General features: G+C 39.0%; 8 protein-coding genes and 1 long non-coding RNA gene across 9 annotated transcripts in view; 3 read left to right on the top strand and 6 right to left on the bottom strand.

Moving 5' to 3' along the window:
• Positions 1-1,230: 1,230 nt before the first annotated feature.
• On the bottom strand, positions 1,231-2,000 carry LOC125490659. Its single transcript, XR_007267811.1, has 3 exons — positions 1,897-2,000; positions 1,684-1,865; positions 1,231-1,632 (listed from the first exon to the last, which is right to left on the bottom strand). It is a non-coding gene; the product is annotated as an uncharacterized LOC125490659 (long non-coding RNA).
• A 1,048-nt stretch (positions 2,001-3,048) lies between these two features.
• LOC105389746 (zinc finger protein 26) lies at positions 3,049-4,774 on the top strand. Its single transcript, XM_011560915.3, has one exon. The coding sequence runs from the start codon at positions 3,259-3,261 to the stop codon at positions 4,486-4,488; it is 1,230 nt and encodes a 409-aa protein (XP_011559217.1). The 5' UTR covers positions 3,049-3,258; the 3' UTR covers positions 4,489-4,774.
• Positions 4,771-6,147, bottom strand: LOC105389764 (zinc finger protein 37). The gene has a single exon (XM_011560936.3). The coding sequence runs from the start codon at positions 6,063-6,065 to the stop codon at positions 4,815-4,817; it is 1,251 nt and encodes a 416-aa protein (XP_011559238.3). The 5' UTR covers positions 6,066-6,147; the 3' UTR covers positions 4,771-4,814.
• Positions 6,148-6,809: 662 nt separating this feature from the next.
• Positions 6,810-8,159, bottom strand: LOC119690360 (zinc finger protein 728). Its single transcript, XM_038111389.2, has one exon. The coding sequence runs from the start codon at positions 8,157-8,159 to the stop codon at positions 6,810-6,812; it is 1,350 nt and encodes a 449-aa protein (XP_037967317.2).
• Positions 8,160-8,529: 370 nt separating this feature from the next.
• On the bottom strand, positions 8,530-10,129 carry LOC105389745 (gastrula zinc finger protein XlCGF17.1). The gene is made up of 2 exons (XM_011560913.3): positions 10,014-10,129; positions 8,530-9,776 (listed from the first exon to the last, which is right to left on the bottom strand). Exon 2 carries the CDS (start codon positions 9,758-9,760, stop codon positions 8,630-8,632), a length of 1,131 nt encoding a protein of 376 aa, XP_011559215.2. The 5' UTR covers positions 9,761-9,776; positions 10,014-10,129; the 3' UTR covers positions 8,530-8,629.
• A 255-nt stretch (positions 10,130-10,384) lies between these two features.
• Positions 10,385-11,344, top strand: LOC105389744 (28S ribosomal protein S10, mitochondrial). The gene is made up of 3 exons (XM_011560912.3): positions 10,385-10,530; positions 10,615-10,868; positions 11,039-11,344. Exons 1-3 carry the CDS (start codon positions 10,516-10,518, stop codon positions 11,292-11,294), a joined length of 525 nt encoding a protein of 174 aa, XP_011559214.2. The 5' UTR covers positions 10,385-10,515; the 3' UTR covers positions 11,295-11,344.
• A 117-nt stretch (positions 11,345-11,461) lies between these two features.
• LOC105382515 (transmembrane protein 216) lies at positions 11,462-12,322 on the bottom strand. The gene is made up of 2 exons (XM_011552411.3): positions 12,010-12,322; positions 11,462-11,793 (listed from the first exon to the last, which is right to left on the bottom strand). Exons 1-2 carry the CDS (start codon positions 12,242-12,244, stop codon positions 11,600-11,602), a joined length of 429 nt encoding a protein of 142 aa, XP_011550713.1. The 5' UTR covers positions 12,245-12,322; the 3' UTR covers positions 11,462-11,599.
• A 1,623-nt stretch (positions 12,323-13,945) lies between these two features.
• On the top strand, positions 13,946-23,236 carry LOC105389741 (luciferin sulfotransferase). Its single transcript, XM_038111354.2, has 5 exons — positions 13,946-14,427; positions 15,457-15,533; positions 16,040-16,234; positions 21,696-21,849; positions 22,738-23,236. Exons 1-5 carry the CDS (start codon positions 14,220-14,222, stop codon positions 23,097-23,099), a joined length of 996 nt encoding a protein of 331 aa, XP_037967282.1. The 5' UTR covers positions 13,946-14,219; the 3' UTR covers positions 23,100-23,236.
• Positions 23,237-24,583: 1,347 nt separating this feature from the next.
• The window catches only part of LOC105393041 (soluble guanylate cyclase 88E), a 44,364-nt gene continuing 43,869 nt past the window's right edge, over positions 24,584-25,078 (bottom strand). Inside the window, exon 17 of the mRNA XM_048630630.1 lies at positions 24,584-25,034. Within this exon, the coding sequence (XP_048486587.1) occupies positions 24,709-25,034 (326 nt within the window). The 3' untranslated portion in view covers positions 24,584-24,708. The remainder of the gene's footprint in view (positions 25,035-25,078) is intronic.

Genomic DNA, 25,078 nt, shown 5'->3' on the forward strand with positions numbered 1-25,078 from the left:
CACTTTTCCAGAGTGTTTCCGGATTTCATTTTCATTTGTTTTATCTATTTTTAATATTCATTACTTTTGTTTTTACTGAATTAAGTGAAGGTAAAAGACTACAATGGTTAACGCAAGCTTAGCGTACGAGATACTTTTGTACATAAACTCGTTTTATTTTGGTCTCTTCGCAACATGTGAGCTGGGTACATTGATTCTGAAGTCGGTTTTGATTATTGAAAAATACAATGTGCGAGAAACTCCTTGGACGTTGGGTCAGGATTACGCCGTTTTACTCGGCCTGATGGTTATTGAAGCAATAAGACTTATCTTGGGACGCAAAGGCAGTCTGAGTGAGCGAGGTGAGTACACTTTTTTTAATGGTCTCAGTAGCTTTGCATTTAAGTAAGTAGGTATGAAAAGCTAAGAAATTATGTTGTGATTCTCTTGTTCACTACATGCGATCATTTTATAGATTTATAATTATACCTAACTAGTTACAACAAAGGTGATTCTTTAGAAATATATGTATTTTAATTTCAGCACTGACAAAATTCTAAATTTAATTATTAAATAATGAAAAAGAGATTTACGCAGTTAGTCATAAAGTTTACAGTTTTAATTTTTTTTTTCAAACATTCAATAAAAAAGGCTTCATCATTTTTCAGATATACCTGTGATGTTCTCAGTGCTGTTAACTATACCTTCTATAATCGGAGTCCTGTATTTACTAGTCCTACAAGTTGTGGTGCTCCGCATAGAATATATTTGGTGCACCCTGATGTTGGCCATCCAAACATTAGAGTTTATTTTTGCTACCATGTTTATTGTTACCATGTGTAAAGCCCCATCCTATGATTAAATTTTATGTCTACATACATATGTAAATACCTAACTAAAACAAAAGCAATCAAAGTAAAAATAAACACTTTCAGTGAAATCTGAGCCTTGCAGAGCCCAAATTAGAATGCTCTTTATTCTTTTTATGCATTTGGTATCTAAATATTTTTGATTAAAAACATCTAGTTATAATGATGCTAAAGTACTTTTAAAAGCAATGAAATGTATGCCTGCCTCTTGTAAAGTTTACATTTAAACTAGGTATAAAATATACATATTATGTCGCACAAATTGTATTTTTTACAATGTAAAGATTTATTAAAAGTGCATCTATGATAATACCTCTGCAACTTGTTCCAGCAATAATCTGATATACTGTTTTTGTTTTAATATTCATAAAGTACCTACTTACTTATCTCAGATGCACTTTTAGTTTCTTACAAATTTTATACATAAGTAAGTATATTTAGCAATTGTGTCGCAATACCTACTAATACCTATATTGTGGTGCCTTATATTGCCCTGTTATTGTGAATTGGTCATTGTTGAAATCATATTTAATATAATTACTAAACATACCCTTTTTAAATGGCAGTGTTAAATGAATATATTTATGTTTTATATGGTAGGTTTGGCTTTTAAAGCTCTAAATATATTCACATACTTACATGTATATTAAAAAACAAATAACTATCTTTATAGCATCACAATCATCAAACAAGTGATTCAAGGTGCCTTTATATACCTACCTACTATAAAAAAATAGGACCAATATTTGGAATGTCATAAAAATCATCCTTCCAATAGCTTATACTTACCTATAATGTAATTAAGAAATGATGCATATATTTGTAATCAGTATACTTAGTTGTATTATTCTGTTTGGTATTTCTTATACATTATATCCTATAATGTTTAATAGAGCAAGGTACTTATATGAGGTGTTTTAGTTTATTAAGAAAAACTGAAATTATTTATTTATTTGTTAGAGCTTAGTCAGACATCTTAATCTACATAAGTAATACATATATTATTGTAATACCTACCTAGAGTACCTAGGTAATTTGTTTTGTGTACCTACCTAGTCATAATAACTACCAGCCAAAGATTATGTTAAAAATTTAGCCCTTAAATGTTTAAATGTTTTTTCTAGTCGCAAATCCATGTAAGGTACAATACTTACCTACCAATCTCAATTATAGTGACAGTTTAATTTATAATCTAATTCATTTTTATACAAAAGCTAATTAAATTAGATTATATTTTTACTCAAGGTACTTACTTGAAAACATAAATGTTATGCTTATGTGTAACGACTTATAATGTACCTACTTGTACGTACCTACCTACACAGTACACAATAGTTCATTTTTTTACCTTGTCTAAGTAAATGTTTTATAAACGAAACTGTCATTATATTTATGATGTATGAACATTTATTTTGAGAAGGTACAAAAGAGATAGTATTTGATACCAACAACGCCTACAACCTATATGTATATGTAAGAGTGTTTATTTATGTATACACTTTATTGTACACATACAAAAGCAAACATAAAAGAGAACAGTTACAAATCAAAAAACACAAACGTATACAAAGGCGGGCTTATTGCCAAAAAGCAATTTCTTCCAGCCAACCTTCGACTTCGAAAAATGTCATTAGATCCTTTAACTAATTTTAGTGTTATTTACACAAATAGTACTTATACCTACTTCCTTACCCGCTCTCTATTTTGTATAATATAGTACTTACAAGTATTTATGGAAATTTATTGCAATCTGTCTGTATCCTTCTTAATGTGTTCACTACATTATTGTGTGCGTGTTTTACAGTTCTGAATTAAATACTATTTAAAACTATGCCATTGCTTTTTGATGAACTGTGAGTGTATAGTATAAAGTCCTGACAATAAAGAGTGCGATTTTTCAAAGACTTTTTATCATTATCAGTTATTTACATACTTACATAATAAAATATTTTAAAGGATTGTTCCTTAAATATATATAATAGATTGATTAAATACGGTCTTTAACAGGATTAGTTAGGATCCACTTCCATTTTCAGGACTTTATAGTTTTACTCACTACTGTACGGAGTTCGGTAAATCTCTATTTTAAATTTGCCGCCCCTCGCTCTCAGAATAATAACGATAATGGGAACGCATGAGCCAACGTTAGTTCTTGGTTCTTGTAAGTAGTCTGTGGTGAGAGCTGTCACTGTCATATTCAGAGAGAACAGAAATGCCACTTCATTTCATTTGCTTCATTCATGTACACAAAAAAACGTACCATATTACTGAAACAAAATACCTAAGGTTTTGCTGCAGTTTTGTTAGGAAACAAACGGATTGAATCGAAAACACATACCAAATTATAAATTGGTTGTAATCTCCCTACGATTGGTGTTCGTAGAAATCTCCAGACATTACAAAGCAAGACATGATATCCTCGTATCTACTTCTCAAGTTTGTGCAGCGTTCTAGGGCCCTACGCGTCAGGGAAGTAGAAGAGAGACGACTAGAGGCCCAGGAGAACCAATACCATGCCTTGATTAAAACAAAAGACAGCTCCAAGTGTCGAATTTGCCTTCAGGAAGGTAACATTCCAATTTACGGCGCTGAAGACTCCCCTGATATATCTGAATCGGTAGCATCATTCGCTAATATCAATATCACTCAAGAAGATGAATACCCGAAGTTCATTTGTGATACTTGTCACAAACTCCTTGAAGGGGCTATTATGTTCCGTAAAACTGCACAGCAATCGGATCAGATACTGAAAGATTTGATAAAAACTGAAATACCTGATGACGATTATTTTGACCTTTCCCCGACACACGAGAATGATGTTGAAAACATTATTGATGTCAACACCAAAAAGTTTTTTATGGATAAAAGAAAAAATAAGTATCATTGTAAAGTGTGCTACATTGATTTTAGATTTCTAGATGAATATTACGACCACATAAATTCAGCTGAACATAAGAAACAAAAATCGAGCCCGAACATACAGTGTCGCATTTGCAATAAAACATTGAGGAGGTACTATTTCAAGCAACATTTAGACCTGCACAAGTCAGAAAAACTCTACAAAGTGAAATGTAAAATTTGCAAGCAATTGTATAGGAAAGGCGAATACAAAGAGCACTTGGCTTCTCATGGTCCTCAACAAACCACATATATCTGTGAAGTGTGCGGCAGGTCGTTCCATCGGAGGAATGTTTACAAATGTCATTTGCAAACTCACAGCACAGATTTTCCACACAAGTGTCAATACTGTCCATATCGCGGGCGGAACTCGGGCCTCCTGAAGATCCACATGAGGACACACACGGGGGACTACCGGTACCAATGCTCAGATTGTTCAGCTCGCTTCCTCACAAGCAGCAACCTAAACCGACACATGTCCAAGCACAAAGGACGTAACTTTGAGTGTGACACATGTAAAAGGAGATTCTATTCAAAACATGAACTGGAGCAGCATTTCAAAGTGGACCACTTGGGCATAAAGGAGCACATTTGCAATATGTGCGGCAAAGCATTTGGATACAGAAATGCTATGAAAAAGCATCAGCTACATGTACATAAGAGGGAGAAATTCATTGACGGCAAAGGGAGAATGCCCTCTTATTTGGAAGTTGAAAGAAAAAAGCAACAAGGAATTTTATAAATGCTTTATTGAGCATTGCTAAATGCTAAGGTGAAAAGGTCTCAAATAGAGTAACTTTTTATAGTGATTATACTGATCATAAATCAAATAAGTAATGAAAATAATAATATGTATGTATAAGTGTACCTTATATGCTGCTATTTTAATGTTTGCAAGTTAAAGCTCAATAATATGTAGTTAACAACATTCCATGTTATAATGTAATAGAGTTAATTATCTACCTTCCTAACTATCCTTCACTGTAAATAAATGGTGTGCTATTATAATTAAAATCATCTTGCATATATTTATGATTTTTATTTATATTTTTACATAATAAATAATCCTTATTCAAAACATTCAGACAGTGGTTGTGATGGGTCTTCCTGTTCTTTTCTCTCTTCAAGTAGGTAGGAGGGCATTCTGCCGTTCAGCATCTTCTGTCTCTTGTGCACATGTAACTGATGCTTCATCATGGCACTTCTGTACCCAAAAGCTTTCTCACATATATTGCACACATGGTTCTTTATACCCAAGTGGTCTGATTGGAAATGCCTCTCCACTTCAACTTTAGTATGAAAAGCTTTTGCACAAGAGTCACATTTAAATTTCTTCTCTTTATGTTTCAACATGTGCTTGTGAAGGTTGCCACTGGTGAGAAACCTAGCCGGGCAGTCTGTGCACTGAAACCTGTAGTCTCTAGTGTGCGTTCTCATGTGGACTTTCAATAAAGCTGAATGTTTTCCACGATAAGGACACAGTTGACATTTGTATGGAAACTCATTGCCATGGGACAAAACATGGCTCTTGTAGCCACTCTGATATTTAAATGTTTTCCCACAAACATAGCACACATAGTTTGAGTGGTCTGGTTTACCATGTACACCTTCTAAATGCTTCTTGTAGTATGCTTTTTCAAGGGTTTTCTTACAAAGCTTGCATTCAACCTTTACCTTTTCTTTCTTAGTGCCAACTCCATGGAGGGTCAAATGATTTTTTATATAATATTTTGTAACTTCTTTGTTGCATATTTTACACCTGACTTTACCCTTAGATGTCTGTTCTTTATATTCTTCATCACTTTCTACAAAACTATTCTTTGATTCTGCATTCTCAAAACATTTAGATTCTTTATCTTCCTTATTGCAAGGCTCTGGTTTAATGTATTCTTCATCAGATTCACTAAATCGATAATTATCACTTACATTATTATATATTGGTAGAGTTTCTGTTTCTTTGATAGACTCATTAATTATTTTATCAGATTTTTGCACCATTTCGCAAAACTTTAGACATCCTTTGAGCAAAAGGTAACAAGAAGAGCAGATATATTTAGGCGTCTTACTGGAATCATCGCAATCAATGTTAACTTTACAGATATTTTTCAAAGCCTCTACAATATTCGAGGAGCTTTTCTTCAGTAAAGATATTTTCCCTTTCTTCAAGCAAGCTCTGCATCTCGTAACATAATAATTGCTACTTCGTATGCTCTTCAGCTTCTTAATTTCAGGAACTGAAAACTCTTTCAATAATTCGGTTTCTTCTCTTGATTTTCGCATGCGGGATTTTTGTAACATTTTCAAAACAAAATACGCCATGGCTTTTAAAAAATTATAAATAAACAAAATAATCGGAATCGGGGACAGAACGAAATAGATTGGTTCAGTTGTATTCTGTGTGAACTGTCAACTGATCACAGATATACTTTTGAAGTGTATAATGCTTAGAATAAGTAGAAGTTATTTTATTTTATTTTATTTTATAATATTTGGAGAACTTACAGCTACAACACAATATGAACATATCAGGTAAACAGCTACTAGCCAATTACAAGTTCCCACATATGGTTCCAAAGGTAAGGATTGAATTCTAGAACCCATCTCTTCGCTATTCAGCGCTGAGACCGGTTCCAGAACTCAATCCTTAGTAATTATACCTAGGCGTTACACGACACCAGCTGTAACACACACTAATACTAAATATGAGTGTGAAGTGTGATTGTTATACTTCTGAAAGTATAACAATCACACTTCACACTCACCTTGAAATAAAGGCAACAAAAAATAAAGTATAATACTTGCAGACAAACCCTTTGTGTAAAATAATCAGTAGGTTGACTCAAAAGCAAAATCTTGAAACCTTTATAATAGGTAATAAGTACAGGGATAGTGAATTAGAAAATGTTTTTATGATGTTTATTGCTTGTTAAATGACTATAACTGTACATTACAATATGTTTACATCTACATAGTACATTAAATAAAGTTAAACTTACTTAATGCAATCGATAATACTATAAAAGATTAATAATATGTTCACCCTAAATTACTGCCTAGTCTAATTTAATTATAACAATTAAAATATTCACTGCTGCTCTCTTGTTTTTTCCTCTCTGCTTCCAAATAACTAGGTATATGTCCAGGTTTGTTTTTTACAGCATTGTGCACTCTCTGCTTATGGGCCCTAAGCCCGCGCTTGTAGCCGAAGGATTGTTCACAGATGTCACACACATGAGCCTTGATCCCCATATGAATTACTTCATGGTGCCTCTCTAGCTGAGGCTGGGTATAATATGCTTGGCTGCAAGAGTCACATTTAAACTTCTTTTCTTGGTGCCGCACCATGTGCTTGTTCCTATTACCGGTGGACAAGAACTTGGCAGGACAAACGGGGCACGGGTACTTGTATTCTCTTATGTGAGTGTTCTGCATGTGTGTCCGTAGAGCCATGCCACATCTGCCCCTGTAAGGACACTGCTGACACTTAAAAGGAAAATCATCTGTATGGGTTTTCAAGTGCATGTAATAACTGCTATGGTATTTAAAAGCTTTCCCGCAAACATGGCATGCAAAGTTTGTCTTCTTGCTGTGGAAAACACTCAAGTGCTTTTTCAAGCAATACTTTAACATTGTTTTCTTGCATATTTTACACTCTGCATGAGTTCTTCCAGACTGCTTGTGAGTAGATAAATGGTACTTGTAGTAGTTTTTGCTGACATCCTTGTCACACACTTCACATTTGACTTTGTTCTTTTTCTCTGCATTATCACTATCTTCAGCTTGAACAGAACTCTGTAGCTCATCAGAAGGTTCTACTTTATTAGTATCATACAGTTTAATATCCTCATTTTCTACCTTAGTAGGTGTGTCTTTTGGAATGTTCTGCTTGTGAAGAGCTAAATGATTTTTGTAATAGTATTTCCCAACATCTTTTCCACAATACTGACAGTTTACTTTCTTGGAAGTCTTTTTAGTGGGTGTGCTGTTGCATATATTGATGCTATCTTCATCATTGTCTAATGGGATTTCACTAACAAACTCAGCCTTAATATCTGGATTTTCCAATACTTCAGGCAAATTCTCCTCAAAATAATGATCACTGCTGTAGCCGTCATTCGGGAGAGACGACTCTGATTCAGATGCTTCAGATTTTAACTTTCTCAATAACTCATCAGACTTTTGTATCATTTTACGGAACTTTATGCCGCTCTCCAGCAAGGAGTAGCACTTGCGACACAGGTGGTGAGGCATCCCATCGAGTTCTGTTATTTCTATGTCGGCAAAAGTCCTTATTGCTTCTATAATTACCTTGGACGCTTTGTTGTTGATGATAGACATGTCTCCCTTTTTCAGACAAGCTCTGCATTTGTCTTTGTAATAGTTGTAATTGTTTTTTCGAAGTTTCTTCATCATGATTGTTGGGTTTTAACTGTGACAACAGTTCATTATTTACGTTTACGGTATTAATTTAAATTGTCTATTCAAGAAATCAACATCTTGTCTTGAATCTTGATTTAAAAATACAGACTATGAAAGAGTAGTGTTTCTAAAAATGTCAAACTCACTCCACAGATAAAAAAGGATTTAAGAGCTTGTTATCGTTATTATTCTGAGTCTCAATATATGAGAGGGAAAATCTGGGTAAATTAATATGCTGATATTTGTTTGCTTAAGTTTCTTTTGGAAAGTTATTGCGCGTTGAGCTATATGGGTAGAATAATATGTGGTTAAATATTTCAGGGGCAGGGGCTGGGCAAAGGCCTCAGCAGTAAAAATTCAAACTATAATTATATTTCGGTATTTATTGTAATAATGTGACAAAAAGCATAACGATTATAATAACATAACATACATGTGAGTTATATAGGTACAGGTAGGCATTTTTAAACCCTTTCCCCTAGCTCTTTCTTACGCTCAACCTGTAAATATAGGGGCATACGCCCACTCTTCAGTTTCTCTCTTTTATGTACCTTTAATTGATGTTTCATCATTTGTTTTCTATATCCAAAAGCTTTCCCACAAACATTGCACACATGGTCTTTGATGCCTGTATGATCCACTTTAAAGTGCAGATCTAGATCCCTCTTCATAAAAAATCCTTTACCACATGTTTCACACTTAAAGTCATGCTCTTTTTTGTGAGTGTTCCTGTGCCTCTTCAGATTACTCATGTTAATACATCGCACAGGACACTCGGGGCATTGATATGGCTTCTCACCAGTATGACTTCTCATGTGCATCTTGAGTGACTCAGTAAACCTGCCTCTATAAGGGCACATTGTGCACTGAAAGGGCAGTTCAAAGTCATGGGTCATCCTGTGACGAGAAAAATGACCCTGCAGCACAAATGCTTTTCCACAAACATCACAGACATAGGGAGTTGAATGTTTATGATATTCCATGTGCCGTTTGAAATAATAATTTGAATAAACTTTATTACATATTGGGCATGGACGCTTCATTTTCCAGTGGTTAGTTACCTTTCTATGGTTCTGCAAGTCTTTTGCACATTTAAAATCTATATCACATTTTTTACAACGATAAGTTTTTTCACGAGTCTCATTTGAGTTATCTTCATCAAATGAGTGGGAAACCTCATCATCAAAAGGTGTTTCTTGTATTATTTCCTTTTTCGGTTTCTTTAAGATTTTATCTGAATGCTGTGCTGTTTTACGGAATATGATGGCACCTTGCAGTAGAGAATAGCAAGCTGTGCACAGATATTTAGGAAAATTGTCTTCCATTGTAATTTCTATGTTGGCAAAGGTGCTCAAAGCTTCAGATACATCTTCTGTGAGTTTATCACTATCACCAAAGATGGGAATGTGACCATCTTTAAGACAAACTCTACAAACAAGTGGCACGGTTGTTTCTGGAGGCTCCTGGAAGTCATCATCAGGTTCCACCTTTATGTCCACGCTCTCTGTCGACGGTCCCTCGCCGGGATCTTGCTCGTTATCTAATTTAGCGCTATCTTGTTTATTACTCCGCCTCGCAAGTCTACATTGCAACATTTTCAACAGCAAGAGCCTGGAAACCATTGTATCAGTCAGTGTAATGGAATGAGCAGTTAAAAGAATAGGCAACGCCTACATTTATACCCTTGGGTATCTTGTCTGTAGATCTGAACTGCTTGAGGTTCGTAAAATTCTTGCTCCAATTGGATTCTAATCTTGATACGGTAATAAACATAAAAAATACAACTACTGCAATTAGAGACTGCACTACAATACTAATTTCCGCTAAATTAAACCAAGAAGCTGTTACTTGCTGAAATCCTATTATAAACGAGATAATTATAAAATATGAAATTATTAATATTGAATTTTGTTTTGAAAAATTTTAGATTTATTTTTAACAAAAGTTGACACATTGACAGTTACGTTCACTTCATGAAATATTAATCTGTGTGCTTATCATTTGGCTGGAAGTAGCGCAGTTATTATTCTGAGGTTTTATTTGTTCTGCTGTAGAGTAAATAAACGGTTAAGTTACTTTATATTTATCTATTTACCCAATAAAAATAGTGCGTGCCGCCGCGCCGCGCCGCTCTATTCGCAGGCGTCGTATATCTCAGAATAATAACAGATCTCGTTTCTGCGTTATTTATTTTGAATCTGTGTGTTTTGACACTGACGTCTACGTTTTTTTGTTCTGAGTTTCTAATTTTAATATTCGACTCGATGCTTGCCTACAAATTGAAATAATATTTATTAAAATAGGCATTTTTTGTTATTCTACCTTGAATTTGTTTCTACATATCGCAGTTATGAACGTTCTTAAGGTAAAGCGATTATGTAATCGATAGTTGATTACCATAACATAACCTAATCTACAAAACATTTTAAATGAATTTTTGTCTTTTCAGGGTATATTGAGGAGTACACCCTTGATTCGCAATGCAATTATAAACAACGCGGCTGCCCTACGCCCATTAGCAACATCAACTATATCTCCAATTGTTAAGCCAGTCGACAATGTCCCAAGTAGTACAGTGGAGTATGATAAGTTGTTCAAAAGGGTTGAATTGGAGATGAAGGGGGTGGATCCTGCGGTGCTGCTCAGTTACTCGTGGTTCTGCATCGCAGCCGCCTCGCACTTGGGCATTGAAGTTACCAAAAGGTAAAGTTGTTAAGTCAAAACTGTTAATTTCTTTATGAATTTACTTACTATAAATACTAAACACCTTATTGCTTCACATGTTTTTTTTTTAAAGTATAGTTGAATGTATTTTTCTTATTGTGGCATGTAAATTTAACATCTTTAATACTAATAATCTTTATATGTTTTAGTTGGGCACTCAGAAAAGCAGAAAAGGAACGGCATACTTTGCTAAAATGTGTTCACATTTACAAGAAACACAAGGTGCAATATGAAATACGAACATACTTCAGATTTGTTCACCTGCAGAGACTTACGGAGTCCACATGTGACACATACCTGGAATATATTGAGCGGAACCTGCCCGAGGGTTGTGCACTCAAAGTAACAAAGGTTGAAGTCCAGAAAATGCCTGAACACCTTACTCCACCAACCAACAATGAATAAGTTGTAGTCAGTAGGTTATTTTAGAATAAAGTGTTAGTTAAACCAAAAAACTGTTTTCCTGTTTGTTTATTTATCCATATTCATCAGCCAAGAAGCAGATACTGCTGTATATTTACCACTACCAAAGCATAAGGAATAGATTATAAAGAGAAATGAAAATAAGAATATTACTGTTAAATTGTTTATATTATATTTAGTGTATAGTTTAGGCATTAAAAATTGTATTCTTATTTGGCATGGAATGATTGACATAGGCAAATTAACATCACTTATTTGTAGAACTTAAATATCACAAATTACTTTACCTAGCTATACTGGTGATTCTTACACACAGTTAACATGAAGAAAACGGCGAAAATTATCTCTAATCCATGGAATATAAGCATCACTGCACACCATATGTACTCCAGTCTTAGTATATAGGTTTGGTAAATAAGGAAATAGCACACACCTACAGCTGAAGGTATTGTTAGCAGCACAGAAAAGAAAACTGGGATTTCTGAAAGCAAAACAACATTCATGTTAATTTAATAATAAATTCGGAATATTTTATTCAGAATATTTAGCTGCAAATATTATGTTATTTATCAGGTAAGTAAGTTATAAATCTATGAATCCACTTTTACACTAGGTGCAGACTTAACTTGACGGAATAAGAAGCCCATATTAATAAGTTATTAAGGTTGTAAATAAATAAAGGTAAGAAGGTACTCACTTCTACTCGCTAAATTGCCTCGTCTGCCTAGAAATATCCGTAAAACTTCCGTAAGGCACAGAGCGAAAAATATTCCAGCTTCAGTCAACAGAGTGTTTTCAGGATACGGCACATTGATCGCTTTCAGGATTCCCATCGCAACTTCACAGACAAAGAACATGCCCAAATAAAATTGATTCAAGTACAAGAGGATTTCGTACGCAAGGCTGGAATTAAGATTCGTCATATTGGACATTATTTTGTTGTTCAAATCGAGTTTGTTTGTTGACGCCTAATGGCGCGCTACGGAAATGAAATGACAAATATTTTTGACAGATGGGCGGAAATGGAGAATGGGGAGAGGTCAATACACCCACCCTCTTGATATGGTTGGGTGGTTGGCGTTGGCGCGCTACGCTGCGACTATCGATCGTAGCCAACTTCACTTGCGTGGGAAATTTGAAAATAGAAACACAAGTTGGATTTGTTTTTTTATGAATAAATTCTTTACCTACCTACCATAGTTGCCCCCTTTCCCTTATTAGTAAAGTTGAGTTGAATATTTTCGGCCCGTACGTAGTTACCTACTTACTTACAAAAAAATACAACTTAATTTCGCGTAAACGTTACCAAGGAACTAGAAGCCTACAAGTAACCTAGTAAATACCTAGTATTAAGTAAAATGCTTATCAAGCATAATAATGAAGACTTTTACATACATACATATAGTTACATATCCTTAAAGTTGCTTAGGTAAGTAACCGTGGTAGTGGTATGTGATGTGTGATATGGTATTAAAATATATGTGCAGGTAGCTGGTATCTATATGCATAAATGTGAGATAACCGCTCGATTACACATACAAATAGAACGTTACTGCTGCGCTGATTGCGCTAATAATGCAATCTGGGACCAGTAGATCATTGTGGTTATTATTTCATAAATTTTACCTATGTAACAATTTTAGTTTCATTTTTTTTTTCAGAATGACGAGCTGATTCATCCCCTTTCCACTTACAACAGGTAGAGCTACTTTTATTTAACGCTATGTACCTAGGTGCTTTGCACCCTATGTAAGAAAACATCCATGACATTCTCTTACTCTCTGAGTCTCACACGAACTTTAGCAAGATGGCTTTACGATTGGTTCACAGTACGGAATAGCTACCCATGTCTGCGCTGCGGGGTCACTCTACCATATGAAGAAAAATGAACTTTCGTAGCGCTGCACGCGCAGTACGACTCTAGATATCGTTGTTAAACGTGCCAATCGCAAGCTCTCGTTCGTTTCCTCAGTATAAAGATAAACAAAACATAGTAGACAGCAACAAAAACAAAAATACATATAGAGTGACCCTCCTGCGCCGGCGCATAACATCCAATATGAAAAGGAAAGTGTTTGCCCCCACGAGGAACAGGAAGTGGGTAGGTAACGATGCGGCACACTACGCTCATGTAATTGTCTACAAATTGCATTTTCACGATAACTTGCCTATTTGTTAAAAGTGCATTCGTTATGAAATGGCATAAGTATTTTAACTTAGTTTTTTTAACTATATTGTATAAGTTACCTGCTTAAATATTATAATCAAGAATTTACTTACCTCGCTAGCCAGAGAAAAACTATTTAATAAGCAAAAAATGACTAACTTTACGTCTAGGGCGTAGGTACCTAGTTACCTACTTATAACATTCAGAATAGGGCAAACATAAGAGTTAATCTGTAATCACTTGAACTACGTTCTTGGTGTAAGAGTAATAAGTATGCCCGGATAAATGCTAGTTTCTTACATACTATGTACCTAGTAGGCATTTATGTTCGTTCTATACATTAACTAAAACTAAACAAAGTAAGCCACCCATGGTATAAACCAAAGGTACTCCTCCCTAATTCAAGACCTCATAACTGGTGTTACTTAAAAACCTGCGTTACTTCTTTCAGCTAAGAAGTAGATTGGAAAACCGACTTGGCATTACTATGCCGATGAAACAGAAAGTACGGAAAACTTCACTTGGCAGTGAGAGTTGAGGAAATATCAGTGCTGTCTAGCACGCGACCACTCCATTTCCTACTGGCTGGCCAGTCAGTCGTGTTCGACATCGCGAAAAAAAAATATATTTAAAAATCCAAAATCAAATGACAAACCTTTTTGGTGTAAACTGAACGCATCTGAAAAAAAAGCACAAAAAGCTGCGTTCAAATTTGGAATTTGGAATTCGTTGCCGCGAAAATGAAGGCGAAACCAAACTTGACGTTTTCTAAGCTGGACCCTGAGACCGGGGGCATGTTGGACAAGATGTTTGAGAAGAAGGACTGTTTTTTGGAGATCAACCCCGGGAAGGTGATCCTGCCGGCGGACTACATGAGCATCGGGCAGGACATACTTGACATGGAGGTGTTTGATTCGGATGTGTGGATGTGCTCCTACCCGCGAACTGGTAAGTCATTTTATTTATTTAACACTTTAAGTTTATTGTATAGACACATGAAACAAAAGCACAAATAATTATAAACTAAGTAGTTATGTAGGTATACAAGGGCGGCCTAAACGCGATTTCTTCCAGTCAACCCTGCCTGTAGGTTGAGTGATAAATTAATATAATTGTGTATCTTAAAACCATAAGTTTATAGAACTACTTTTGAATATACGACATACAGCAGCCGATAGAGTCTTTTAACGTTCATATGGCACACTAATGGTAAGTAATTTTATAAATTTGCTTCTGAATATCATCTGTGCCCTTCCTGAACGAATTGAATTGATGATAACCTGCCTGATGTTCCATAATAAATTGCGTAAATTACCTATACCTAACTCTACCAAAATGTTTCGATAAAGGGAAACGTTCCAATTTAGATAGTTCTTTCAATCACATTACGATGATGTTCACTGCTAAATTACTGCCCTCTGTATCCAAATCCAGAAAACATAATAATTATATTATTATTTATTATTCATTATTATTTATCTTTACGCTTATCATTTTTTAAAGTCGCTCAGCGTGCTATGGAGAGATTTATGCTTGGGGTTTCTTTAATGGATCGTATCACAAATGAGGTTAAATCCGTCAAAGGACTAATGTTACCGACATAGCTGTCAAAATATGAAAGTTGAACAGGCAGTGGGCTGGTCATATCGGCCGAAGAACCGATAACCCTTGCGGTAGCCGAGTTCTCGAGTGGAGACCACGAACTGAAAACGCAGCGTGGGACACCCTCCTGCCCGCTGGACTGACGACCTTAGGAGGGTAGCCGGTAGTGGTAGGATGAGTAAGGCTGAGGACCGAGTGTTGTGGCGCCCCTTGGGAGAGGCCTATGTCCAGCAGTGGATGATTATTGGCTGATGATGATGATTACGCTTACCTATTCAGGGCGTAAATTTCTCACTAAAAAAATGACACACTGAAAAGTAGGTAGGTACCTACAGGAGAGTTAAACAGATACTTAATGAAATGATATTGTTTTAGGTTCAACATGGGCGCAGGAGATGGTGTGGCTCATCGGACACGATCTCGACTACGAGGGAGCCAAATCGCTGCAACAGGTTTGTTTAACTGAATGCTTAGAAGAACGGGTTTAGAGGACTCTACCGGTAGGCCTAGCACAGGGCGCAAGACGCGCACGGCAAAAGTTATGCGTCGCGCTCACTCACATCGCGCGGTTTCGAGAACGAGTGCGTGCCCCGTTCTAGGCCTTCCGGTAGAGTCCTCTGAAACCAGACACAATTAAAACAATGTATAACACCGTTTGCCGATTTCCACTGGAGCTTAGCGGAGACGAGATGAGCGAAAAATTTAATTTTATTGGTGGTTGAAATTAACATATCCGCTCCACTCATCTAGTCTCGAGGGCCGAGATTGGGCCGAGATGACGTTTATTAGAGTAAATATTTTAAAAAAATATGCAATACTGGCGATCTTGCGAAAAAAAAAATCTATGAGTTCGACGCTAAATTGACGAAATTTCAAACAAACTTTATGAGATTTATCTCCGAACCTCCGGAACCGAACTCTACCCAATCGGAACTGCAATGATCTATTTCGCCCACAGATCCGCTGCCCACTAGTGGAGCTGTCGTGCATCATGGTGGACGGGCACGCGGAGTGGCACGACGAGTCGGTGAAGGGCTCCTCGGTGGAGCTGGTGCGGCGCCGGCTGCCGCGCCCGCGCTACATCCGCAGCCACCTGCCCTGGGACCTGCTGCCCACTCATATAGAGAACGACACAGGCAGCGCCAGGGCTAAGGTAAACCCATTCAATATCTGTACCAGTCTTAACGTAACGTAAAGAGGGTGTCCCACGCTCTATATACTATAGGTATGCGAAGCATATAAGAAAGAGGGTGTCCCACGCTCTATACTATAGGTATGCGAAGCATATAAGAAAGAGGGTGTCCCACGCTCTATACTATAGGTATGCTTTACATATAAGTGCTCGGGTGTCCCACGCTGTATACTATATGCATGATGGTGGACGGGCACGCGGAGTGGCACGACGAGTCGGTGAAGGGCTCCTCGGTGGAGCTGGTGCGGCGCCGGCTGCCGCGCCCGCGCTACATCCGCAGCCACCTGCCCTGGGACCTGCTGCCCACTCATATAGAGAACGACACAGGCAGCGCCAGGGCTAAGGTAAACCCATTCAATATCTGTACCAGTCTTAACGTAACGTAAAGAGGGTGTCCCACGCCCTATACTATAGGTATGCGAAGCATATAAGAAAGAGGGTGTCCCACGCTCTATACTATAGGTATGCTTCACATATAAGTGCTCGGGTGTCCCACGCTGTATACTATATGCATGATGGTGGACGGGCACGCGGAGTGGCACGACGAGTCGGTGAAGGGCTCCTCGGTGGAGCTGGTGCGGCGCCGGCTGCCGCGCCCGCGCTACATCCGCAGCCACCTGCCCTGGGACCTGCTGCCCACTCATATAGAGAACGACACAGGCAGCGCCAGGGCTAAGGTAAACCCATTCAATATCTGTACCAGTCTTAACGTAACGTAAAGAGGGTGTCCCACGCCCTATACTATAGGTATGCGAAGCATATAAGAAAGAGGGTGTCCCACGCTCTATACTATAGGTATGCGAAGCATATAAGAAAGAGGGTGTCCCACGCTCTATACTATAGGTATGCGAAGCATTTAAGAAAGAGGGTGTCCCACGCTCTATACTATAGGTATGCGAAGCATATAAGAAAGAGGGTGTCCCACGCTCTATACTATAGGTATGCGAAGCATATAAGAAAGAGGGTGTCCCACGCTCTATACTATAGGTATGCGAAGCATATAAGAAAGAGGGTGTCCCACGCTCTATACTATAGGTATGCGAAGCATATAAGAAAGAGGGTGTCCCACGCTCTATATACTATAGGTATGCGAAGCATATAAGAAAGAGGGTGTCCCACGCTCTATACTATAGGTATGCGAAGCATATAAGAAAGAGGGTGTCCCACGCTCTATACTATAGGTATGCTTCACATATAAGTGCTCGGGTGTCCCACGCTGTATACTATATGCATGATGGTGGACGGGCACGCGGAGTGGCACGACGAGTCGGTGAAGGGCTCCTCGGTGGAGCTGGTGCGGCGCCGGCTGCCGCGCCCGCGCTACATCCGCAGCCACCTGCCCTGGGACCTGCTGCCCACTCATATAGAGAACGACACAGGCAGCGCCAGGGCTAAGGTAAACCCATTCAATATCTGTACCAGTCTTAACGTAACGTAAAGAGGGTGTCCCACGCCCTATACTATAGGTATGCGAAGCATATAAGAAAGAGGGTGTCCCACGCTCTATACTATAGGTATGCGAAGCATATAAGAAAGAGGGTGTCCCACGCTCTATACTATAGGTATGCTTCACATATAAGTGCTCGGGTGTCCCACGCTGTATACTATATGCATGATGGTGGACGGGCACGCGGAGTGGCACGACGAGTCGGTGAAGGGCTCCTCGGTGGAGCTGGTGCGGCGCCGGCTGCCGCGCCCGCGCTACATCCGCAGCCACCTGCCCTGGGACCTGCTGCCCACTCATATAGAGAACGACACAGGCAGCGCCAGGGCTAAGGTAAACCCATTCAATATCTGTACCAGTCTTAACGTAACGTAAAGAGGGTGTCCCACGCCCTATACTATAGGTATGCGAAGCATATAAGAAAGAGGGTGTCCCACGCTCTATACTATAGGTATGCGAAGCATATAAGAAAGAGGGTGTCCCACGCTCTATACTATAGGTATGCGAAGCATTTAAGAAAGAGGGTGTCCCACGCTCTATACTATAGGTATGCGAAGCATATAAGAAAGAGGGTGTCCCACGCTCTATACTATAGGTATGCGAAGCATATAAGAAAGAGGGTGTCCCACGCTCTATACTATAGGTATGCGAAGCATATAAGAAAGAGGGTGTCCCACGCTCTATATACTATAGGTATGCGAAGCATATAAGAAAGAGGGTGTCCCACGCTCTATACTATAGGTATGCGAAGCATATAAGAAAGAGGGTGTCCCACGCTCTATACTATAGGTATGCTTCACATATAAGTGCTCGGGTGTCCCACGCTGTATACTATATGCATGATGGTGGACGGGCACGCGGAGTGGCACGACGAGTCGGTGAAGGGCTCCTCGGTGGAGCTGGTGCGGCGCCGGCTGCCGCGCCCGCGCTACATCCGCAGCCACCTGCCCTGGGACCTGCTGCCCACTCATATAGAGAACGACACAGGCAGCGCCAGGGCTAAGGTAAACCCATTCAATATCTGTACCAGTCTTAACGTAACGTAAAGAGGGTGTCCCACGCCCTATACTATAGGTATGCGAAGCATATAAGAAAGAGGGTGTCCCACGCTCTATACTATAGGTATGCGAAGCATATAAGAAAGAGGGTGTCCCACGCTCTATACTATAGGTATGCGAAGCATTTAAGAAAGAGGGTGTCCCACGCTCTATACTATAGGTATGCGAAGCATATAAGAAAGAGGGTGTCCCACGCTCTATACTATAGGTATGCGAAGCATATAAGAAAGAGGGTGTCCCACGCTCTATACTATAGGTATGCGAAGCATATAAGAAAGAGGGTGTCCCACGCTCTATACTATAGGTATGCGAAGCATATAAGAAAGAGGGTGTCCCACGCTCTATACTATAGGTATGCGAAGCATATAAGAAAGAGGGTGTCCCACGCTCTATATACTATAGGTATGCGAAGCATATAAGAAAGAGGGTGTCCCACGCTCTATACTATAGGTATGCGAAGCATATAAGAAAGAGGGTGTCCCACGCTCTATACTATAGGTATGCGAAGCATATAAGAAAGAGGGTGTCCCACGCTCTATACTATAGGTATGCGAAGCATATAAGAAAGAGGGTGTCCCACGCTCTATACTATAGGTATGCGAAGCATATAAGAAAGAGGGTGTCCCACGCTCTATACTATAGGTATGCGAAGCATATAAGAAAGAGGGTGTCCCACGCTCTATACTATAGGTATGCGAAGCATATAAGAAAGAGGGTGTCCCACGCTCTATATACTATAGGTATGCGAAGCATGTAAGAAAGAGGGTGTCCCACGCTCTATACTATAGGTATGCGAAGCATATAAGAAAGAGGGTGTCCCACGCTCTATATACTATAGGTATGCGAAGCATGTAAGAAAGAGGGTGTCCCACGCTCTATACTATAGGTATGCGAAGCAGATAAGAAAGAGGGTGTCCCACGCTCTATACTATAGGTATGCGAAGCATATAAGAAAGAGGGTGTCCCACGCTCTATACTATAGGTATGCGAAGCATATAAGAAAGAGGGTGTCCCACGCTCTATACTATAGGTATGCTTCACATATAAGTGCTCGGGTGTCCCACGCTGTATACTATATGCATGATGGTGGACGGGCACGCGGAGTGGCACGACGAGTCGGTGAAGGGCTCCTCGGTGGAGCTGGTGCGGCGCCGGCTGCCGCGCCCGCGCTACATCCGCAGCCACCTGCCCTGGGACCTGCTGCCCACTCATATAGAGAACGACACAGGCAGCGCCAGGGCTAAGGTAAACCCATTCAATATCTGTACCAGTCTTAACGTAACGTAAAGAGGGTGTCCCACGCCCTATACTATAGGTATGCGAAGCATATAAGAAAGAGGGTGTCCCACGCTCTATACTATAGGTATGCTTCACATATAAGTGCTCGGGTGTCCCACGCTGTATACTATATGCATGATGGTGGACGGGCACGCGGAGTGGCACGACGAGTCGGTGAAGGGCTCCTCGGTGGAGCTGGTGCGGCGCCGGCTGCCGCGCCCGCGCTACATCCGCAGCCACCTGCCCTGGGACCTGCTGCCCACTCATATAGAGAACGACACAGGCAGCGCCAGGGCTAAGGTAAACCCATTCAATATCTGTACCAGTCTTAACGTAACGTAAAGAGGGTGTCCCACGCCCTATACTATAGGTATGCGAAGCATATAAGAAAGAGGGTGTCCCACGCTCTATACTATAGGTATGCTTCACATATAAGTGCTCGGGTGTCCCACGCTGTATACTATATGCATGATGGTGGACGGGCACGCGGAGTGGCACGACGAGTCGGTGAAGGGCTCCTCGGTGGAGCTGGTGCGGCGCCGGCTGCCGCGCCCGCGCTACATCCGCAGCCACCTGCCCTGGGACCTGCTGCCCACTCATATAGAGAACGACACAGGCAGCGCCAGGGCTAAGGTAAACCCATTCAATATCTGTACCAGTCTTAACGTAACGTAAAGAGGGTGTCCCACGCCCTATACTATAGGTATGCGAAGCATATAAGAAAGAGGGTGTCCCACGCTCTATACTATAGGTATGCTTCACATATAAGTGCTCGGGTGTCCCACGCTGTATACTATATGCATGATGGTGGACGGGCACGCGGAGTGGCACGACGAGTCGGTGAAGGGCTCCTCGGTGGAGCTGGTGCGGCGCCGGCTGCCGCGCCCGCGCTACATCCGCAGCCACCTGCCCTGGGACCTGCTGCCCACTCATATAGAGAACGACACAGGCAGCGCCAGGGCTAAGGTAAACCCATTCAATATCTGTACCAGTCTTAACGTAACGTAGAGAGGGTGTCCCACGCTCTATATACAATAGTTATGCGAAGCATATAAGAAAGAGGGTGTCCCACGCTCTATACTATAGGTATGCGAAGCATATAAGAAAGAGGGTGTCCCACGCTCTATACTATAGGTATGCGAAGCATATAAGAAAGAGGGTGTCCCACGCTCTATATACTATAGGTATGCGAAGCATTATAAATTATAAGAAAGAGGTTGTGACCTGCTACCATATCATATAGAGATCATAGAGAACGAGGACGGCAGCGCTAGAGCTAAGGTAGGAAATTTTGAAGCAGGGTTGAATTGAAAATTATAAAGGTCAGACTCATTTCTCTAATTCCATACAAAAGACATCAACGCGTTGCATCGGCGGCGGCGTAAGCGCAGCTATATGTATATATTTTAAAATTATTGTGGTACTTATTTATATTACAATATAGATCTGTTACCAATGTTAATTAACTGGTAATAATTAATTATAGTAATTATATATAAATTTCGATTTTGGTGTGCCTTACGTACTTACCTAACTAGGTGCATGCGGGCATCTAATAGGGCGTGAATGTTTACATAGTGCTCCGATCATCTCACCCATTACATACTATAAATGACTAACGAATGATAATTTGTACCCCCAGGTGATCTACACAGCCCGCAACCCTAAAGACATGGTGGTCTCCTACTACCATTACTGCACACTGGTGCACGGCCTCAAGGGCTCCTTCGAAGACTTCTGTGACCTGTTCATGCGCGACCGAGCGCCGTTCGGGCCCGTCTGGAACCATATACTGGGTAATGCGGCTTTCTTTTGTTTATGTATTTGTGTGTTTTTGTTTGTAAGGATGTAGTTCTGGCGGTCTTGTGTTCCTTTTACGTAACTTTAGAACCGATGATGTCCGCATAAACATATTTTCGGCTGTCTCTGACTACGAACATGCAAGTGTAGAGTGGGGTGTCCGCTAGCCCCCTGGATTGACGGCCTTTAACTGATTAATGAGGATGGCCAAGGACAGAGTGTCATGGGGCTCCTTGGTAGAGGCACTAGGCATATCCAGCAGTGGGCACTTATTACGGTCTTAAAAGATAAAGATGAATAGGAAAAATGTGCAACAATGATCTGTTATTAAACGTTTTACTTATTTCGACGCTATACCATATCATACAGGTATAGCGTCTAATATGTATTGGTATGTTCTGTAGTCGATATATTTATCTAAATTGGCATAAGCAACTGAATAATAAGCAAAAGATTTGACAATTGTCACCAAAACAAAATGGCCGCCACGGGCCGCCAAAATCTACCCGCTCCAATTGAAAAACCCTTTAGGTGCTAGACATAATGGCATAGGCATAAGCATCATATATTTTCCTAGTCGTTTCCACGCGGTAGTCCTATAGTTCACGCAACTAGAAAGCGAAAGTAGCTTTTACTTTGCCAGACCTGTTTTAGTCGTCTAGACATCTTATCGGTTTTAGCTTATAAGCAACAGGCTATAGAATCCTCTTGTGTAGGTAATTTAATCTATGGGAATTGGCAGGAAATGGAAATGGTATGAAGTGTACTTACGTAAATAAATATTTTAAATATTCTTTAAGTTGTTGTGTGATGCCCTTTAGCGATGCGTTTATGACGGTTCTCTATATTGTAATTTACAACACCCTCATATCTTACTTCCCCAGGCTTCTGGAACCGTCGTCACGACCCGAACCTGCTCTTCATCAAGTTCGAAGAGATGAAGCGAGACCTGCCGTCCGTGGTGCGACGAACAGCCACCTTCCTCAACAAAACTCTGTCTGACGACGACGTTGCAAAACTATGCGACCATCTCTCCTTCAACAACATGAAGACCAATAAAGCTGTCAACTTGGAAACGATTTTGGAACGCAGCTATGGTAAGACCTACTTGGAGAGCACTCAGTTGAGGTTCATCAGGAAAGGAGAGATCGGTGATTGGAAGAACTATATGTCAGAAGATCTTTCTAGGCGGTTTGATCAGTGGGCTGATCATCACTTCAAGGGAACCGGGTTGAGTTTTGAATGAGATGTATTTGCACAATTTGCAGATTGGTTGCCGTATCGTTTATGGGATTTGCGTTATAATAATTACTTACTTTATTTAGATAAGTACGGTTGTAATGTTATCAGCTTTGTTATATGTTTTTATACAAATAAATCTGTTTTTAAGGCTTGACGTTATGGGTGTTTCATTGTGGTAAAATTATAAGAGGTTGTTTCTTTTCAGTGGAATTTTATTCTTCAATTTCTTAATTTAAAATAAAATATTAAGTATACAAATGATATGACTGTTGTGACTACAGCCGAGTCATTTACGAGTACCTAGTAACAACATGGAATCATAAAAATATATTAAGTAGGTAAGACCTACTGTGTGCTTATCTAAAGCATATGTAACTTGTTTTTTGGGAAACAATATTTAAAAATATACATTCAACTACTACTTACCTAGTTACTTACTTAAGATTATAATTAATTAAATTTCCCATTAGGTACCTACACGCTAACAGAAACCCGTGCGGTTGTGTTATTCATATTCTTAAATTTAAGTAGGTAAGTACTATATTAAATTTCTAGTTCTTTAAAAATCACTGTAATCTCAAAACGACTAGATTTTTTAATTTACTGTAAGTAATCTTAGGCCTATGTCCAGCAGTGTAGAATACGGGCTGATGATGCTGATGAATCTAATCTTATTTTAATTGACTCACAACATTCATAAAATTTAATATATTATGTATTTATATATATTCTATATGTAGGTAACTACACTCACGAGCAATGTGCATGAGTGCATTATTTATGTATTTTATATTTTAGCAAAAAATAAGCTATGTAAATAGTCAGTGAGAAAACGGATATCGATCTACACTCATATCAAAAGAGTGTAATATAATTTGGTAAGTTCCAGTAAAATTTTTCATACACAATAAATTCGAATCATTTTTTTTTAAAATTATCTTTCACTGTTGCACAGTCATATAATTATGTATTTTTGCTATTGTCATGTAGTAAAGCTCTTACCTATATACATATTATATTTTTTTTATTATTATTAAATTTCAGTAGGTATGCTTTGGTAATAATTTCATCTTTGGTTGCCTACTTTGATTGAATATGACATTAGGTATGACATATGGCTCTCTTGAGTGTCTTTTTATTTTGTAAGATCATGATAAGTAAAATGTTTCGAATTTGAATAAGTACCTACATTTACAAAACGTGTCTTCAAATTACATTTTTTTTTTATTTTTCCTACATAGTATTACAGAATACTTACCTAAATAAAACTTTGTTTTTTGTTTTATATAAGACTAGATTAAAAATTGCAAGGTGGTTAGATTTTTTTGTTTAAAAAAATATAAACTAAACTTTTTGAGACTTGTACTTTTTAACATTTATCTAACTAAACCTACAGTACCTATTCTACTAATATTAAATTGTGTTTAAAATCTTAAACTCTTTAAAGCGATATTCAACTTTAAAACCTTTTTTTTGAAATTGTAAAGTAAGTAAGTAAGTACCTCAATAAATCACTAAAATTCGGACTAAGTCCGAAGTACAGACACTATATCATTCAACGTTCAAAACATCTAAAATTTCATCTAACATAACACTGAGAAACGAGCGACAGCTTAAATTATACTACAACTGGAATTACTAGATTTATGTCGCACATGTGGGTTACCGAACGCCCCACAGCACTGGTGATGGTTCGCATTCTTGGTATGATGATGGCCGTGGGCGGTCAGGTTACCACTTTGGCTACCTTTATCCTTCATCGAATCTTTGAGTGTTGCTTTTTGGTTGACGCAACCCTTGTGGTGTCCTGGTGCGATTTTGGCCTTGAATCGTCCAGCTTTGCCCAGCTTCGGCTGAGTTGTTTGCTCTACGTTTTCTGATATGGTGCACACGTGGGCTGGCTCTTCAGTATGAGCGTCTTGGTATTCTGTGTCGGTTTCTGAAAGTAAGGTGAGATTATTCGTATCATTAAAAACTATTAAA

This window comes from Plutella xylostella, chromosome 26, assembly GCF_932276165.1.
Source record: "Plutella xylostella chromosome 26, ilPluXylo3.1, whole genome shotgun sequence".
Lineage (NCBI taxonomy): Eukaryota > Metazoa > Arthropoda > Insecta > Lepidoptera > Plutellidae > Plutella > Plutella xylostella.

Bases quoted from the DNA above. Each gene is read 5' to 3' on its own strand.
- LOC105389746 (XM_011560915.3), top strand. From the start codon at position 3,259: ATGATATCCTCGTATCTACTTCTCAAGTTTGTGCAGCGTTCTAGGGCC.
- LOC105389764 (XM_011560936.3), bottom strand. From the start codon at position 6,065: ATGGCGTATTTTGTTTTGAAAATGTTACAAAAATCCCGCATGCGAAAA.
- LOC119690360 (XM_038111389.2), bottom strand. From the start codon at position 8,159: ATGATGAAGAAACTTCGAAAAAACAATTACAACTATTACAAAGACAAA.
- LOC105389745 (XM_011560913.3), bottom strand. From the start codon at position 9,760: ATGTTGCAATGTAGACTTGCGAGGCGGAGTAATAAACAAGATAGCGCT.
- LOC105389744 (XM_011560912.3), top strand. The intron at 10,869-11,038 runs GTAAAGTTGTTA...TATATGTTTTAG, and splicing joins GGCATTGAAGTTACCAAAAG to TTGGGCACTCAGAAAAGCAG.
- LOC105382515 (XM_011552411.3), bottom strand. From the start codon at position 12,244: ATGTCCAATATGACGAATCTTAATTCCAGCCTTGCGTACGAAATCCTC. The intron at 11,794-12,009 runs GTGAGTACCTTC...TTTTGCTTTCAG, and splicing joins AGGCAATTTAGCGAGTAGAA to AAATCCCAGTTTTCTTTTCT.
- LOC105389741 (XM_038111354.2), top strand. From the start codon at position 14,220: ATGAAGGCGAAACCAAACTTGACGTTTTCTAAGCTGGACCCTGAGACC. The intron at 15,534-16,039 runs GTTTGTTTAACT...TTTCGCCCACAG, and splicing joins GAGCCAAATCGCTGCAACAG to ATCCGCTGCCCACTAGTGGA. The intron at 21,850-22,737 runs GTAATGCGGCTT...TTACTTCCCCAG, and splicing joins CGTCTGGAACCATATACTGG to GCTTCTGGAACCGTCGTCAC.